This window comes from Sprattus sprattus (genome assembly GCF_963457725.1).
Source record: "Sprattus sprattus genome assembly, chromosome: 2".
NCBI classification, from domain to species: domain Eukaryota; kingdom Metazoa; phylum Chordata; class Actinopteri; order Clupeiformes; family Clupeidae; genus Sprattus; species Sprattus sprattus.
In genome coordinates, this window is record NC_137921.1 from 52,070,296 (window position 1) to 52,089,492 (window position 19,197).

Genomic DNA, 19,197 nt, shown 5'->3' on the forward strand with positions numbered 1-19,197 from the left:
TGCTGTACAGAGGAGAAACACGATTTCATTTCACATCAGACAATGTTTTGAAAGGCTTGAATGGTATGCAAGCTGGACAGAATGTACAAATCTACTGTGACTGCTACATTAAGACCTTCGAACTAAATTACATTTACACTTGACTAGCTAATTTCTCTTAACTGAAAAAGAAGCCATCATAAAAAGCATGACTAGTGGTGTCTCATCTCCAATTGTTGATGGGTGATTATGGTAAGCCATAAACCAGGGCCTTTAATGCTAAAGTAAAGACAAACATATACACACGTAATGGTATATTTTAGTGTTTTACTCACAAGAATGTGTTCTGTTAGTAATGCTACAGCTTAGAACAGCTTAACTAGGAAGAGTTGTTGATGGTAAGTAAGGATCATGGGCACTGGAATGGCAATAGAAACGTATAAAACCAAAACCAACAACTGAATGTTTAAAGGCTGCAGGCCTGGAGCTTCTTGTCGGCCTGTTTTAGAGCAGTCCAGGTGTTGAGCATGGAAGCACGTAGCTTGCTCCACACCAGGTGGTTGGTTAAGCCGAAGATCTGAGCGGCGAACTGGGCAGCGGCATCTGGGGAGAGGATCGTGGAGCAACCCAGTCCTACAGGAAGAACAGAGAGACTCGTAAATATGCAGACTAACAAAACGTCCCACCTACCAACCAAATCAACACACCGCTAAGTCTCATCTCCTTGTTTGTGGAATAATGATCACCCACACCACCAGACTTCATCCAGTTAGATGTGCCTCTTCCCCTTAACCAATCAAACAGCACCATACCCACAAATATATACCCCCCTTTCTCCCCCCCTTAACACTCCGCTGAGCCTTACCGCTTGGCATGCGGAGGGAGGACCACACATCCTGGGCCCCCCAGTCTGGAGTGATGGGTGGGCAGTTGATGACTGGGTAGGCTGTGTTGCCGGACATCACGGGGCCCAGGCCGTTGCTTCTGCCTGCCACCGCCACAAACACAGTTGGCACGCCGTCCCCTGGGAGAGGAGAATGGTTAATCAGATGCTTCAGTCACTTGGGCGGTTTCCCGGACAAGGATTACCACGGGTGCTGGTTCCCGACATTCGAGTGCCACTGTTTGGAGCGATAGATTTAATCCACGTTTGGGAAGTTATCCATGTTGTTAAAATGACAAACTCTTTGTGGTGCCCAAACTAATGGCTCCTAGAGTAGTTTCTAGCAAGCTGCAGACCGCTTAAAAGCAACTGCTGAATGCCAAGCAGAGGGAAAAAGGGAATGTTCAATCCCATCAATTTGAATGTTTTGCTTTGTGTAAAGCCAATGGGACCCTGAAAGTTATTTGCCTCTATATTTAAAAGCTCTTGAGGGTACTGGAAGCAAATAGATGCAACCTTAAAAAAAAATACATCAGTCATCTAAAATAGGCCAGCACACTCAAACAATAAAGTCTATTGAAGATAGTTTGCAAATAATACCAGGTAAGTAATGGTAGCATACAGACAAAAAGGTGGGAACTGCCACAAAGAAGACCTGATACAATCATGATATTTGGACCATGATATAATATTATTGCAATTCTTAACATTTTACGATACAGCAAATGCTTTGATTTGAATCTGTGATGTATTGCAATCTATTTCTCCCATATATTACATTTCGTAAGGTGGGAGTCCCGGCAGCCATCTTGGTGTAGTACATTTGTTCTGGAACTCTGACTTCCTGTTTAGTTTCCACTATGATGCAAGAGAACAATGAGGTCTTGTTCCACCTTACTGACTTCAGAATAGAGGGCTGCATAAGACATTACAGGCCTGCTCTAGAAAGATCTTGTGCCGCTCCTGCAAAACTTTAATATTTTGTCCCACTCTCACCCACATCCCTCACTCTTTGTCCCGCACCCGTCCTCAAAAAAATCCTGCAGTTGAACATTTACACGGGATGGGTGTTTCAGTCTCACGTGCTTGCTCCCATGAAAGTGTGCAGTACGCAAAAAACAACAGTCTTGCACCTGTTTATGTAAAACCTCCCTTGCGGCTTTCTTTAAAACACAAATCTGTAGTTTAAGAACATTAAATCTACTTATCCCATTTCATACACATATTTTTATTTTGCAGGCGTCTTTCTCCCGTACAGCATTTATTTCTTCCTGCACGCACCTGTGTCTAATTGAATACTCCTATTAAATGCATGAAGCCTGGGAGCTACAAATACTCAGTTTCAGAGGGTGAATGTTTCTGTTTTGGGCATTTCAATAAGGTCCACATACTAGATATTATGAAATATGACCCAATAAATAACATACAAATTGGCTAAAATCATCTTTAATCTAAACCCATCGATTTGCACCATCCAAGCAGTGGAGCAATCTAGTGTGCAATCTTATATGGGGAAAGGTCTTTGAGGAGCCCTAAAATATCCTTCAAAGCATCCTCATTTCAAGCATGGCCTACAGTCCTAAATAGCATTCTGAAGGAATCCCTCTTCAGACATTATAAGCAGGTTAATGGTCCAATAAGTCCATAACTAACCCTTAAGATGCATGAATGCTTTTGTGCTGGCAGGCTGGGGTAGCGTACCTTCATACTCAGCCTTGATGCGGAGAGTCTCATCTGGGCCTTTGTGTGCCGATGTGACCCTGAGGACACAAGGGATCCCGTAGGACCCGCAGGCCTTGCGGATCTTCTCACAGTGAGCTATGTCTGAGGTCGAGCCCATCAGCACCACCACCCGTCCAGAAGCCTCAGGCTCCAGCAGAAGCTAGACAGACAGACAGACACAGACAGACAGACACACCACACCACACCACAAAAGGCCTCATGAAGTATCTACAGCGATATAATATATGTGCATAGGATAGCATTTAGAAAGATGGAGTAACAGTAAGATGGCAAAGTAAATGGCTTAACTGAGCAAAACGGATCACCACAGTAGCCCTAGTAATAGTCCAGGACAAATAAGACTAAATATACATTGTGTTATTAGGTAGCTTTACAGTGGTAACATCTTTGAATGGGAAATAGGAGCTTATAGATTATTACTACTTAAATGTGATCTACAGCCACAGACATCTTTTGCCAATACCATCACACCACCATCAGATGGCGCCAAACCCAAACTTACAAAGATACATTTACTTGATGTATGGCATTTTCAAACAGACATGGTGCAATCATAGGTTGTGGAGTTCATCAATGGTATTTATGGACCTTGCTTTTCACAAGGTCTTGTCTTGTTATGGCTGGCCAGTTAAGGTCACGGTTTGGATGGCAGGTTCAGGGTTTTCTTGGGCTGGTCGATAAAAAACTAAGGCAGGGTCAGACTACCCTAGATAACCTTTGTACTGATTAGGGCTGCAATGATAAACTCTGAGGTCTAGTCCAAACTCAGATAGCAGGGAGACATGGGTTCAATACCTGCACTCTCTCAGCAACCCACTCAAAGTTCCTCTTCACCATCTGCATGGCCTCAGGAGTCACCTCCTTCAGGTCACGGTACACCTGTCGGACAGACGACACACGTTTAGCTTCCAGGTGAGTGAAGCAGAACACGAGGAAGACTCCATAACAAAACAAGAATCTGAGGCAGAGTTGCCATAACCAGTTTAAACTTAATTATAAAAATGAATATTAATATGTATTCAAAATTGGCATTGTACTGATAATCATTGAAAGTTGGTTGCTAACTGGTTGGTCACCAGCTTGTACATGCAAGCTTTGATTACAAATAAAAACGGCTCATATCCAAAATCCTTCCAAGGACAAAACATGCATAAATCTACATTCATATCGCATCCAAGCACATGCCTGCTTGTCCTTCTGCTGGCTCCGGTCCCCAGCCGGCCACAGCCTCCATGAGTCGTTGTCGATCACATCAGCCAGCACAATCTCCTTGGTGGTCACATTCACGCCAAACTCGATCTGAAGGCGTAAGTGTTTAAAAAAAACTAAAATCAGTGAAGACAGGACATCAAAAGGTTTAGATCAAGAACAGTCTTCTGCATCACCTTAAAAACAGTACATTAATGTGAAGACATCTTAAACATCAAAAGACAAAACTAAAATAGCCCATGTCAAAAAAAAAAAAAAAAAAACTACAATCCCCCATTAAACACGCTGCAAACTGTTAAATGACAGAGGTAAAGGCAAAAAACTTCAGCTTTTCATAAATACCCAGCAAACGATCAACAAGTAACCAAAGTCAGGACAGGATGAGCTTAAGACCAGTCTGGTGCACTTTACCTTCATGTCCACCAGGGTGCAGTTCTGAGTGGCCCAAGCCTTCTCCAAGATCTCAAAGATGGCCACCGTGCTGCGGTTCATGATGTCCACCTCGCAGCGGCCGATGGCCAGGCCGGCCAGGTTGAAGCCGGCCGTCAGCAGTTGCTCCTCTGACCACTGTGGGTCGTTGTTGGCATCGTCCTAAGGGACAGAAACACAGTTTTGAATAACCGAGTCGAAGATTTTGAAGTACTTTAATGTTTTCTAGTTGTACCGTATCAGCGGCATCTTAAAACTAATGACCACTTAAAATATGATGTCCACCTAAGTTGAACACGTTTCCTAAAACATGGAGCACAGGAGAGTCAAAGCTCCAATAATGATCTACATAATAATCGTATAAATCATCAACATAGTGATTTCTGCATACTAAAATGGACCAATTCATGATATAATCTTCAACATCAATAATATGCAGACTAACAGTTAAAAAGGGAACAGACTTAATTAATATTGGCGTCAACAACCCAACCCAAATACTTTAACATCCAACCATACCACTTTGCATGGGTGTCAACTTTGATCACACGACCCACACACCTTAAAGAACATCTCCATCTTGAGAGGGGAGAACCTGTAGCCCTCCTTCACCCCTGGGTTCCTCTTGAGGAAGGAGCCGGTGGCAACCCTTCGGCACACCCACTCAATGGGGATCATCTCGCAGTGGGTGGCCACAAACGCCGTTTCTGAGTGTTGCCGCAGAAAGGCCGTCTTGACACCTGCAGTAGGTGAAGGACAAAAGGCAAAAAGACAAGGCTGATTATAAATGACAAAAAAAACATTACTTTGGTATTTGACTGGTTTGTCTTCCAGCCTTGCGGTGTTTAGATCCGTTATCTATGGATATATATCAGTGTCATGAGTGAACAGTCAAAACTAGCACAATCCAGGATTTGTTACATTAGATTGGCACACAGGCACACACCAGATTGCCCGCTCAACTGCTGATCTAGAACAGTCAGACCATGAATGTAGCTATGTGGTGGAATGTTGTGGCATAACCTTTATATTTCAAAGGTTTCACACAAAGTGAGCGCAAATGAAAATAAGGGAGAATCATTACTGATGACAGGCACAACCCTGAAGGTCAAGCCTGCCCCAGTTACGGATTAGTTAATTAGTGTGTGGGGAAAAGTGTAGATAGAAGTCGCATGTGAGTGTCTGTGTGTAATTAAAAGAGGGATGGCTGTGTCACATGGCAGTCATTTCCAGAGTTCAGTCTCATGAGATGCACATTGGCCACACTTAAATCAAGTTCACAAAAAGTGGGATCCATCTTCAAATTAGCAACACTGTTGGCTTGAAAATCGAGGGTCAAACAAGACAGGTTTGCTTCTATGTTTAGCCCGGAACATGTGCTCGTGACAGAACTGCTTACTTATCTGATCAAAAGCAAACTGTGTGTGTGTGATAGGGGTTGGAGTATGCAAATATGAGACGGACTCAAGGACTTCGATTCAAATGGTCCAGTCTCATCACCATCTCACCTGCCCCATGCAGCAGTTTGAACACGCAGCTGGTGGTCCTGTTGGCTATGGCAGCCTTTCCCTCCATCTGATCCTTTCTGACCGCGTTCCCCGCCGTGATCTGGTCCATCGACTGCACCAAGACATGACCAGGCTCGTCCGCGAGCTCAAAGATTTGCTTGGTCTTACCCTCGTTCAGTTTCTTGCCGAGTTTCAACTCTGTTTGAACACATGTTAAAATAGACTAAAAATACGAATAGACCGAAGCTTCGCAACGAAAAAGCATGTCCAGTTTAGTCACGTGAACTTAGCACCCAAAACCACCGTTTTCAATGAACATAAAGCAAAGTCCCATTGTTGAATACCCAGAGAAATTGCACACCATCCACAACTGACTAAAAAGCTAGCAAACGTTTAAAACAAACTGGGGCGGATAGTTTCATGCCGCTGGAAAATAAAATCTCATCCAAATACAAAAAGTTCCTACCTGAGGTGGATGACGCCATGTCTGATGTGTCTCTGTGTTCCTGCAAAATAATGATAAGAGTTATTACTTTGCGCTTGTATTTCTATTCTCTATCAAATTCACAAACTATCTAGCTCAGTTGACAAGCTTACCTGCAGACTTGGTGGGAAACGAAACGAGAGCAGCCAAAAACAAGCTATAGAAGTCGAAAGCGATATTCATATATCTGTGTCGTTAATTACGACACATTGTAGGCAGATTCATTCAAAACCAATGGGAATCATGCTGCCCCAACCACGTGGAGAGACCTCCCTTCCAGAGGAAAAAAAATGACCCTGCTCTATCAGCATCAGTATAAGTTTGTTTTACCCTACTATACACAGTAAACCTGAAACCTTACATTATCGCTATCCATTTCACCCGTGATTGATTTTTTGCCAAAGAAGTTAGCCCTGTACATACATATAGGGTAAGTCGGCACTCTCGCATCAAAGATCGATAGCTCGACTTTGCTCCAACTTAACATCCAAGTGAAATGCCGAAATATAAGATAGCAATTGGGCTTTGACCAACTGAAAGCGGCATTCATGTGGTTCTTTCGTATGTAGGTATTATTTCGCCAGGTATTAGTGCCTCTTTAATTGAAACCGATAAAGCTTACATTTTGTTACTTTTCAGGAGGCAGCACGTGCTGAAAAGCTAGTGTTGAGCGTGGATATACTACGCAGTTACGTCAAAGGACCTTCACGGCAACTATCGGCATGGAATTTGAGGAGAATGGCATCGGAGAAGAATGTGGGGTGTTTGGATGTGTTGCAGCCGGAGAGTGGCCCACACAACTGGATGTCGCCCAGATCTTAACGCTGGGACTTGTTGCATTGCAACACAGGTGCGATCAACTTTACTTTAACTTCTTTGTCATTTGTGCTGAAGTTGGTTAACCACTTTCTGATAAAAAAAATATACACTAGAGCAATACATGACTTGATTTACTTATCGATAACCCTAGATGTTGCAGAAACTAATCAGTTGATGAGCGTTATCACTGATGCATTTTGCCATCTGCGAGTCAGCATGTTCAGATATAGGCTACATTTTAAGGCTATCCAGGATGCAAGTTTTGGGAAGACTTTTAAGGTTGTAACGATATTCCTTGCACGGGAAGAAAACATTCTTTTCACAGAATATTATATACTTTCTAAAGTGTCCTTCAGCTTGTCTTCTCTATTGACACAAATACTGATTCCTCCCATTACATGGCAACATTGTACCTAAACTTCCCGATACATTTAACACAAACCATTTTAACCAACAGTAGGCAGTGTTGTTTGTCTTAAAGCAGTCGGTTAGACATTCCACGATCCTGTTGTGCCCTCTTTATAAAGATCTCAGCGCTGCGGTATTATATAGAACCATAAAGACTTGTAGTACATTTAACCCTTGCAATGGTCTTCCTTTCGAGCCCCCAACAGCTTCAAACTTTAACTGCAAGGGCGTCAGTTTAGCATCAACGCACCTGAGCTGGGGATGGTGTGGCCATGGAACAAACAGAGCTGATTTCAATGATTGGAATGTATTGATCCTGTTCCTCTTTGCATTGAAAGTCTACATTCCCAGACAATTCGGTGCTGCCATTCCCGTCGTCCAAGTCTCGCTGGAGACGTTTGAGAGTCACATAGTCTAAGAAATAAAATAAAAGTAAAAAACAAGAAAATTTCTCTCTGATTAGATCAAGCAGAGAATGCCTTTGTCAAACTGAGGATGTTTTCTGTTTTGTCAGAGTAAGCTACAAGGTATGCTATACCGTGACCCTATAAACAGCATAATTCATTGATTTTATCATTAATATCCACGTTAAGTATTAGCATATTAAAGCAAAATGATTTGGCTCACTTCCTTGCTATTTTCTCTTTGCCAGATGTTCAAACTGCAGTAGCCTACTTAAGGGATGAGTAGATATTTCGTGACAAGCACAGATTGGATGTTGCTCAACTCACAAGACAACATTAATTTTGGCCCAGGTTCTTTAACTTGTTAATTCTCTTATGTAATTTGCAGAGCAAGTTCAACTGGAAATGTGCACACATACAAGTTACAGTGTATTTAAGGGCAAATTGGAGAGCTTGCGCTAGTGGGCTGAACTTAAAAGGTCTGTTGGATCACTGAAAATTGTGCAGGTTTATTGAAAACTTTTGTCAGGTTACAAGCACTTCTGAACTCTGTTGAACTCTCTCTTTATCTCATCATTCTTTTCTCATATGGAGATTGAATTAGAATAGTTTTTCTCTCCACAGGTCACAAGACTCAATCACAATGTGGGTAGTTGGCCTACATGTTAAGCCATTCATGACTGTTAAATGAGGGACACCATCCCAGCGGTGTGGAGGTCATTATGACCAACCTTCATCAGTAGCCTTCCTCTTCCTTGTCCGGCTCGGAGGCACGTGGTCCGTCCGTGTAGACGTAGACTCGGTGACCTCTGCAGAGATACATAAATACAGAAGCAAATGTTATAGTTTTAGACATGGATGCGTACATCCGTGGACGGTGGGATGATGTCGGACAACCTGTGTTGATCTAGCTGACCTAGTTAGTTGCTTGTGATTTTTATGAAAACATATGAAAGAATCGGAGTAAGTTAAATATGGGCATTTCAAGGAAAAATACTATTCGACGTTTACACACACACACACACACACACACACACACACACACACACACACACACACACACACACACACACACCAATTTAAACTTAGAAAACCCCCACCTCTGCAAAGCTGATGGGAAGCATGTCTTTAGCTGTTATTGAGATGAGGGCCGTTGTTTGCTCTGCACGCTTCACATCAAACTTACTTTGCCTGGTGACAAAGTTAGCCACTAATTGTTGATCTGTGGTTGGACCATCTGCTGGGTGCTGCACTCTCAAATGAGTGTGCATACTTGTGGTAGAATTATGATATGCTAGCTTTACCTGGCAAAGTTTGCACTGCACCTCATTTTCCTCACAAAGTTCCACACAATGCTTTTTGTACACTAGCATCTAATCTCTCAGCGCCAGACAACTTTTACTGGCCAAAATCTTAACTTAAAGTATTTTGTGCAACCAGCCCATGGTAATTGGGTTGCAGACTGTTCATAGTATCAGCAAAGTCTTGTATAACATCTCAGGGTATCAGGGACTATCACCTTGTTCTTCAGCTAAAAACAGCTTTTAGGTGTCTTCCCCTACCTTCTGGCTGTAGCAAACTGGCGCTTACTTTTAGGCGACAGCAAAACAAGGGAGAATGATTTTTTTGGAACCAAGGCGATATAAGCATAAACTGTTGACTGTGGAAAAATTCACAAATGACTCATCCCTGTTAAATACTAGAGACCTACAACAACAATGATTTTACTGCTTGCATTATTTTGCAGCAGTTCTAGCTCAGCTAGCTCAGCGGGCGAAGCAAAATGCCACCAAAACCAAGTTCTTGGATTTGATTTCCATAATGATACACTGTATACTTTCTCTATGCTGTGAGCTGCTTTGGATGAAAGTGTCTAGAAATGAATATATAAAACAATAGTATGAAGCAATTTGCCACTATTGAGGTAGGTTTTTTAAAGTTTTTAAAGTTGTCAAAATCATATTGATGCTATATGGGCATGTGAAGGACCGATAAACATACCTGTCACTAGCTTGCTATTTTTACCTAACTGCTGCTACTAACTACTCATACTAGTGCTATCATGAAATAATATAATATAAAATACAATGGAATTCTACTATATTAATGTAAAATGTGTGAAACCTTCACCTCTCATGGACTTGTAGACTGGGTCTTCATTATGCACGGCTACACTGTCCTCTGTGAGGGGAGTGTCCAGGTAGGCTTTGGGAAGCATCCTGATAATGGCGTCTGCTTCCTCCCGCTCCTCCAACCCCACTGCACTGATGCTCTCAGAGCCTCTCAGGATATTCTCAACCATCATATGCGGTTCGAATCCAACTCCAGTAAAGTCCCGCAAGCTTTTAGGATCCGGACTAGCTGGGTCCTGCTCATGAAAACTGGCCACCGGGTAGAGTGTGGAACTCCTGAGTACTGCGCTCGGCTCAAATGGCTCCATGTAGCTCATGTCCGAGCTGTTGGCAGATCTGCTCAAAATAGTGTCCAGCTGGTCGTAATACTTCATGATCCGCCGCGGGTCCCCTATGTCCGCCTTGCCCCTCTGCAGGGAGCGATAGAGGTACTTCAGGTTCTTGTACTTGGTGCGGCACTGCTTCCAGTCCCTCTCCACGCCCTGCTGCAAGAGGCGGCGGGAGATCTGCACAAAGATGTTCTTGTTGCGGGTGGAGTTCTCCAGCTGGCGACGGATGCCGTCCTCGGACCAGATGCTGATCAGCTTGTCCACCTCCTCCTCGCTCCAGTTGCGGCCCGAGTCGTGCACTGTGATCACGTTAAACTGGTCGGAACCGGCCGTGCTCAACGGCGACGTGAGAATCCCTGAGGGAGAAGGACATATGAGTGAGTGCTGAGTGGACCTGAGTGAACTTTGACCTCTCCCTCCAACGCAAAAAAATATAACGATGCAATATAACGATGTACTACACACGCAGAGACACATTAACAAACATGAATCAATTGAAAAGTGTATAGCAATATGCATGGAAAGTCCATCAAATGGAAGGAAATGAGAGCGAACGGAAGGAATATTCAGCCATACCAGAGACTTTTGAAGGTGTTGAAGGACTGGAGTTCATTGAGACTTGACCCATCTCTTCTGGAATTTCATCTACAAAGGAAGTTTTTTCCCTTTGTAAATGTCATAACACTACCCACACCAAACGCACATACACAACAAAGGTTCCCCTCAAGGTGATTCGGCAGATTTTCTCTTACCATCATCGATCTTGATGACCTGATCTCCATCGGGTGCTCTCATTTGCGAGGTCATATTCCTCTCTGCAACCCCACTGAGCCTCTCCTCCTCGTCTTCCTCCTCGTCTCGGTCCTCCTCTTCCCCTGCGTCCAGCTCTCTGCCCTGCAGAATGGCCTCCACTTCTCCGAAGAACCTCATGGCCCTGGCCTGGCTGGCGGCTGCCACCCCGGCGGCCTGCGCGCTTTTGGTGATTTTGTACTCGTACTTGAGGTTCTTGTATTTGGTGCGGCACTGCTTCCAGTCGCGCACCACACCGTATTGCCGCTGCAGCCGGCGCGCCATCTCCTGGAAGATGGCCTTGTTGCGCAGGGTCCGCTGAAGCTGCTGCTGCACGTGGCGGTCGGCCCAGATGAAGAGCAGGGCTCGCACCTCGTCGTCAGACCAGTGGCGCCCGCCCTCGGAGCCCGTGTACGTCACGTAAGGAGCGCTCACTTGCACTAAGCCCTTACCGTCTGTAAAAGATAGGAAAAGATCATCACTCAGGCCATGGATGTGTGTGGCAGCTGAGGTTGGTGTGAAGAGACGGCATAGGCAGCTGAAATTTGATATATCAATTTCCTGTGAATGGCATAGTCACATTAGAAACAATATTTGTTTTGAAAAACTGCTTATTTAATCTATTGCAGTTATTAATTTAAGAGTGTTTATTAATAACTCATGTTAGTCACAGTTAATTCATAAGATAGAATTATTATTAAAATGCTATATAAATAATAATTCTATATAAAAATAATCTCAAATAAAAAAGTGACTTGTTTTAATGAGGTCAAGGCCCAAATGCCTTAGAAATGTTTTAGCGCCATTTATTTAAACGAGTGATGTTACACTGTGTAATCAAGTAGTATTACTCAGTGTAATCACTGTTGTTGCCACCATTTGTCTGTTACCTTCCTGAAGAGTGACCACAGTGGAAGGGCCTCTCTGATTGGCCAAGCCGTTTTCCTCCCCCATGTGGTATTGTCCTCTGGCCAGGCGTGGTTCACCCATAGTGGCTGAGCTGAAGGCAGTTGCTGCTGGTGCTGTGTGTTGGGCCCGGCGGGTTTGAGCCCCCAGGCTTCTACACTGGGCCTGACACTCGACCCAGCTCCGTTGCACGCCCAGCTCGCGCAGCCGGCTTGACATCCTCTCCCAGTCTGCCCTGCTGTTGTGGCTGTGGCCTTCTGCCTCGGCCCGTGCTCCCCTATGAGGCCACACCGAGAGCAGAGCCTTCACCTCCTCTTCCCTCCAGGGCCCAGTTCCTCCTCCTCCTCTCCTCTTCTCCTTCTCCATGTCCTCTGCTCCAGCTCTCTTTTGTTCCTCTGCTTCTGCCTCCATGTTTGTTTTTGAGCTGCCCTAGAAAGCGGCTCTCCCGTTTCGTTTTTTTTCTCCTCCCCCTTCTGAGTCTCTCTCTCTCTGTCTCTCTTTTCTCACTTCCCCCTTCCACCCCTCCCCTGCCAGCTCGGTTCCCAGGGCAACCAGGCAGTTTAGCCAGTCAGGAAGAGCGACGTGCGTGGAGCAAGCCTGATTACTGGCTTAAGCTGAGTGGTGCGGGGGAGGTGCTGGCACTAATGTGAGAAGCAGCTTGGCCAATGAGCCGCGAGCAGTGCACAGGATTTCTCCAAATAAGGAGAATGAAAGAGGCTCAGAGGATCCAGGCTAGGAGCGGAGTGCCGATGAGCACACTCAGCCTGCTCTGTGTGTGTGTGTGTGTGTGTGCGTGTGTGTGCGTGTCTTTTTCTCTCCTCCTTCCCTCCCCCTCTCTCGCTCCCCTAACCTCCCGCTTCCCAGTATTCTCTTCTCTGCAACCATATTCCCCTCACAAACCGGTTGCATCTGCCTGAAGGCATATATGAGTCATTGGCACTTATAGTGTTGTGAGCATGTTTGCTCATTAACTGACTTTGCATGTGTGAGCATGTGAAGGAAATGGACTGTTAAATATGTTAAATTGTCTGCTTAATAGTGTGATGCTCTCTGAGGTGTTATCTCATTACTATATAGCAGGCATGGACTTCAAGCTGTTGAAAATACATCTAAAGTCTTAATAGTTTCAGAATGACTTATTTCTTGTTTTTCTTTTGTTATTTTAAAGGGGACAAGAAAGCGCTGGGATTGTCACAAGCAATGGAGCCTGTCCACCCATATACACTTCCTCGAAGGTACTGATGTTTGTGGTAACATTATCGAATAAAAGTATATTAATGCAAAGTTAAATGTTCAGAATACACCAGATATTATATTCATTTTTCATACTTTATGCCTTCACCCCTACACACATACATACACACACACACACACACACACACACCAGCCTAAATTCCTATAATCCTCATCTGATCTCTGGTTTTGTAGGACAAACAGAACGTTTCTGTCCTGAAAAATCTGTTGTCTTCTGTGAAAATTCTCAGTTTAAAATCTCAGTGCTTACTGTTCAAACATTGTTCATACAGGGATATTTTACATTCCTATACTGCAGTATCTCTAATCTCATTTTTATTACTATATCTATTTTCCCTTTGTTCCTTAAAACATGTGTTTGTGCTAGATTTGTTTGCCTGGCTCCAAAGCTCAGGTATAGAATCACAAATAGCAATTGTGATGTGAACAAATATGTGTATACTTCTTGTGTAATGCTGAAAGTAGTTTGTGTGTTTTTTTTTAAAGATATCTTTAGCTGGCTTGATCTGATGTCAATCTGAAACTTTTCATATGACAATATGCCCCGTTTTGGCCTTTTTACCGTGAGGGAAAGAAAAGGGAATGAGAGAAATTTAGATAGAGATAATTTTTGAACTATATGAACTGATTCAGGATTGTTTTATTTTTAGAATCTAGAGAGTTGTCCTTAGCATTAACAATTTGTGTACAATCTTTGTGGGTCAAAGAATATAACGTTTTAACGTTTTGATGTTTTTGACATGTTTGTTCTCTGACCCTTCTCTATCTTAGGGCATGGGGTTAGTAAGCAGCGCCTTCAAAGCTGAGGATCTCATGAAGCACCGCTATGCCAACCTGGGCATTGGGCACACGCGCTACTCCACCACGGGCAACTCCGAGCTGCAGAACTGCCAGCCCTTCGTGGTGGACACCCTGCATGGCAAGATAGCTGTGGCACACAACGGAGAGCTGGTCAACGCCGCTGCCCTGCGCAAGAAGGTGAGAGGGTTTGTGCCACGTGCTGTATGCTTCTATGTTTTATTTTTATGTTTTTGAATGTCACTTTTATTACTAAGTGTTCGTGTGTGCGTGCGCACACTTGTATTAAGGTATCTGTTTATTAAATCAATGTCTGTATATGGACACCAATTCCTTTTGTGTGTGTGTCTCTCTCTCTCTCTCTCTCTCTCTCTCTCTCTCTCTCTCTCTCTCTCTCTCTCTCTCTCTCTCTCAGGTAATGCGGCATGGTGTCGGCCTATCCACCAGTTCAGACAGTGAGCTCATCACTCAGCTACTGGCGCTTACTCCGCCCATGGAAGAGGTTGACGTCGCTGATTGGGTGGCTCGGTCAGTTCCATGTCTATATCACTGGTGCTTTTGTTAAAAAAACATGTTTGCATGATAATGTGTATTATATCTGAACTTGTGTTTGTTTTTAAGTATAAAGAACCTGATGAGTGAGACGCCCACCGCTTATTCATTACTGGTGATGTACAAAGATGTCGTCTACGCAGTTAGGGACCCTTATGGAAACAGACCCCTCAGCCTAGGACGCCTTGTTCCAGTGTCTAAACTTCACAGCTCAGGTACTCAATCACAAATATCAATGGAGAACAAATCTGTGTAGACTTCATACTCTTTGTGTAATGCTTAAAGTAGTTTGTGTGTTTTTGTTTTATTCTAAGTTGTTTTGCTGTAGGAAATATATTGGCCATGAGTACTTAAGCAGCTACTAGTACCGATGTAAACATCCCTGTGCTTTGTTGTTGCTCTGCAGGTGGAGGAGAAGGTGACACTGAGGGCTGGGTGGTTTCCTCAGAGTCCTGCAGCTTCCAGTCCATCGGTGCCAAGTGAGTGCCTACAGCCACAGCAAACATTCAGCCGATCAACATCTTCACTTCCATAGCAACCCCTTTCAGCTGATCAAACATCTTCACTTCATTAGTAACCCCTTTCAGCTGACCTAATACAGGGCTACATTTCTCTGACTGATTTGATTTTCTCAGGTATTATCGTGAAGTCCAGCCAGGAGAGATCGTGCAGATCAACAAACATGGCGTCAAGACTCTGAGTGTGGTCCCGCGGCCTGAAGGAGACCCACCAGCCTTCTGCATCTTTGAATATGTATACTTTTCCAGGCCAGACTCCATTTTCGAAGGTAAATCCCACACCGCATGTTCTTTTCCACAGAAGTGCATGGGAAATATGCCACCCACAACTAGGCTGATTTTAATTCAATGCAGTGTTCATTAACAATAGTAATAAGAATACAGTTTGTTCCTTCTGAAAATATTAGCAATAGAGTATTAATATAACTAAATGATCAAATATCTCATCAAAGATTAGAGAAAAAAGTCCAACAACTGGAAACACAACCCATCAGATTAATCTGGTGTCCCTGTATATAAAACTGTATAGAAAACAGTTCAAACCAGCTTCACCTCAAGCATTTACAACAGTGATGGGCTACTTACTCACTAATGCTTCAATATTAATAATCTAATGATGTATCTAATGATACACTGCATTATTACATATGACTTGTATTAGTCAGAGGAAATAAACCAGTATTCTTTCTTTAATATTTAAACTACATTTTGCTGCTAATACTTGCATACTTTTACTTAAGTAGGATTTTGCATGCAGGACTTTTACTTGTAATGGAGTATTTTGACAATGCTGTATTGGTACTTAATTGGTAGAGGATCTAAATACTGGTTGCCCCACTGGTTGCAGGTCAGATGGTGTACACAGTCAGACAACGCTGTGGAAGGCAGCTGGCCATTGAAGCACCCACTGACTGTGATGTAGTCAGCACAGTGCCCGAGTCCGCTACACCTGCTGCACTAGGATACGCCCAACAGGTGAGTTACTGACGTTCGGGAACGCTCCTTGATGTTTTATCATGCTATTTTTATTAGTGTTAGCACTATCATTAGTATTGTGGTGGTGACAATGTGTGGCACCTGCCCCATCTGTGATGCAGTCTGGCCTGCCGTATGTGGAAGTCCTGTGCAAGAACCGCTACGTGGGGCGGACGTTCATCCAGCCAAACACACACCTGCGTCAGTTGGGCGTGGCCAAGAAGTTCGGAGTACTGAGTGACAACTTTGCAGGCAAACGGGTGGTGCTGATTGATGACTCCATCGTCAGGGGCAACACCATCTCCCCCATCATTAAACTGTTGAAGGAGGCGGGGGCAACAGAGGTGAACGCACATCCTGTCTTTTTCTTTTTAGTTAGAACGATAAATATTCCATCTTAACTAATCAAATGCCTCTAGTTTCAGAGGCAAAAATGGTTGGTGAAAACAGGCCACATGTAATGTATGGGCTAAGCCTAAGGGAGGTTTGAGCGAAACGAGATTAACACAATGCATTTTGCGGTCACAGTTACTATTTGATCGTTTAGTTATATCTACATATAATGATGTCATGACTTACCAGTTTTGCTATGCCCCAGGTCCACATCCGTGTAGCATCCCCACCTATCAGATTCCCGTGTTACATGGGCATCAATATTCCTACCAAAGAGGAGCTCATTGCAAACAAGCCGGAGTTTGAGGACATTGCTGGGTACATTGGTGGGTATTATGTCCATCACCTGTACACTGCTTAAGAGGATGGTTTTGTACCCTCCTCACAGGATGAGGTGTCATTCAGATTTTGTTAATATCTTCCCTTAAAGGCACCCAGTGCAACTTTATAGGCTTGAGACTCGAAAAATAAACTTTCAATTTCTAGTCTTTTTTACACGTAGTAAGTTTCAATAACTCCATACCATATCGACATTCAAGGAGCAAAGATGAGACGTCGTTGTGTGGTGAGAACTGATAGAATATCGTACACAACAACAATCGCCGGTGGGGAGAGGCCATTTTTCCATTGACTGGAATCCTGCTTTATTTATTGGTGGCACCAATAAATAAAGATTTGGGGGGAAAATGGTGGCGATTGTTGTTGTTTACGATTTTCTATCAGTTCTCACCACACAACGGCGTCTCATCTTTGCTCCTTGAATGTCGATATGTAATGGTATGGAGTTATTGAAACTTACTACGTGTAAAAAAGACTAGAAATTGAATGTTTATTTTTAAGCCTCGAAAGTTGCACTTGTACTTTAACCTTACAAGAGACAGAAGATGGCTGAATCTGCCATGTTTACATTGAATTCATGGTTGTTGCTCTGTCCTATTCTCCTGTTTGGTAGATTATTTCTTTGTTGTAACATTGCTTCTTGGCAATAAATCATATGCCGTTGGAAAGCCTGTTTAGTTCCCTTTTAAATGGTGCCACATTTGTAAGGAACATGCATTTAGGGGATGAGCAGCAGAGCTGAGTATGTGGGTTGTGCCCATGAAAAAAACAGGAGAATAGGAGAATTTTGGCACATTTTTCAGTTACCGAGAAGCATTGTTACAACGAAGAAATAATCTACCAAACACAAATTTCCTTACTTTTTGTGCAATGTTTATATAAGAAACACTCAAGACCATTCTGATTGTGCTGGTTATAATGGCTGATGCACGAGTTCTCACTTTGTTTCCCTTTGGTTCAGGTGCCACCAGCGTGCAATACCTGTCCGTGGAGGGCCTGGTGTCAGCGGTCCAGGCTGGCATCTCATCCCGCCAGGATAAAGACGAGAGAATCACTAACGCCAACACTACCTCCAGCAGGAAGGTGGGCCACTGCACCGCCTGCCTCACTGGGAAGTACCCAGTAGAGCTGGAATGGTGATCTGATATCAGAACACTACCACTGCAGGACGCCACCTCCATCAACGCACCAGGTGTTACAGCCTTACTTGAGCCACTCCATCAACCACTTAGGCCACGGCGAAATCTCCTGGACTCTGAATTGTTTTCATCAGGGTAGTAAATCAATGGCTCAAGCTTGATCATTATAGCCCTGCTAAGACTGTGCCACAACACCTTTTCTAGATTTAGAGTGTCACATTGGACTGCCACCTAAACCATCATTATGGACATCAATGTTCAGTTAGCCTATTCCAATCAAGAAAAGGTTGGCAATGAATATGGCACTAAGTTTGGCAATAATGGTACTGTATGTGGTTTTAATACAGGGTAGTAGCTTTCCCCCCCCATTCAAATACACACTACAATCGCTAGGCACTATGTGAGGTTCACTTGATTTTGCGAGGATGCTTAAAACAACGCACACTGGATTTTGTACTTTTTGTATGTTTTATTTTCCTCCCCCCCCCCCCCCTATTTTCCTTCAGAAACATTCCCTGTTTAGTCAAAGATTCAACGACTGAAGCAATTAACAACTTCAACAATTTCAGATGTCATTCTTAAAATGTATGTCAAATGATGAGAAAAGAAATAAAGGTCAATTTTGAACCCCAGATATTTACATGGATTAACATCATTATTTAAAAAGGTTAGGATAATCATTTGAAATTTCATCTGTCATCTTTACATCTGATTGTTAAATGTATGTCAAGGTTGTTACCCATTTAAAAAAAAAAAAAAAAAAACATTTAAAATAAGGTTTAATTTTGACAGATACTGACAACACTTACACAACAACCCGATTACACAACAAACCGATTACACAGAATAAAAGTATTTTTATAACTTCTTTACACGTGATGAGTTGGATCATGTACACACATGGCTTCGGGGGACCATTTAAACTTAAGTACCAAAACCCATGTGTTCAGCCAGAACCAACCTCAGCAACGGGGCACTCCGTAGAGGAGCCGTCTGCGTGACACACTGTTGAGAGAAAATACCTAGATAAGAAACATTTCCACCTATTGACCATAACTGATGCCAAAGGGACTATGACTAGAAGACGGTTGCTCTTTAAACAGATATCAGTAGGGTTGACAATCATGTGCAACCTCAGTACTCAATTCATTATATTTGGTAAAAAGTAGATAAGACCATTATGCAATAGTCTCGGCACAGTGAGTAC

General features: G+C 43.4%; 2 protein-coding genes across 2 annotated transcripts; one reads left to right on the forward strand and one right to left on the reverse strand.

The window, feature by feature from the left end:
* Positions 1-309: 309 nt before the first annotated feature.
* paics (phosphoribosylaminoimidazole carboxylase, phosphoribosylaminoimidazole succinocarboxamide synthetase) lies at positions 310-6,236 on the reverse strand (the record flags this gene model as incomplete). The annotated part of the gene is made up of 9 exons (XM_080860282.1): positions 310-612; positions 845-1,003; positions 2,564-2,744; positions 3,401-3,484; positions 3,791-3,904; positions 4,226-4,405; positions 4,805-4,983; positions 5,752-5,949; positions 6,218-6,236. The coding sequence occupies 9 exons, from the start codon at positions 6,234-6,236 to the stop codon at positions 446-448; spliced, it is 1,281 nt and encodes a 426-aa protein (XP_080716408.1). The 3' UTR covers positions 310-445.
* Positions 6,237-6,957: 721 nt separating this feature from the next.
* On the forward strand, positions 6,958-17,991 carry ppat (phosphoribosyl pyrophosphate amidotransferase; the record flags this gene model as incomplete). Its single annotated transcript, XM_080860647.1, has 11 exons — positions 6,958-7,085; positions 13,191-13,257; positions 14,048-14,254; positions 14,490-14,602; positions 14,696-14,841; positions 15,033-15,105; positions 15,262-15,413; positions 15,992-16,119; positions 16,242-16,463; positions 16,718-16,838; positions 17,813-17,991. 11 exons carry the CDS (start codon positions 6,958-6,960, stop codon positions 17,989-17,991), a joined length of 1,536 nt encoding a protein of 511 aa, XP_080716773.1.
* Positions 17,992-19,197: the final 1,206 nt, after the last annotated feature.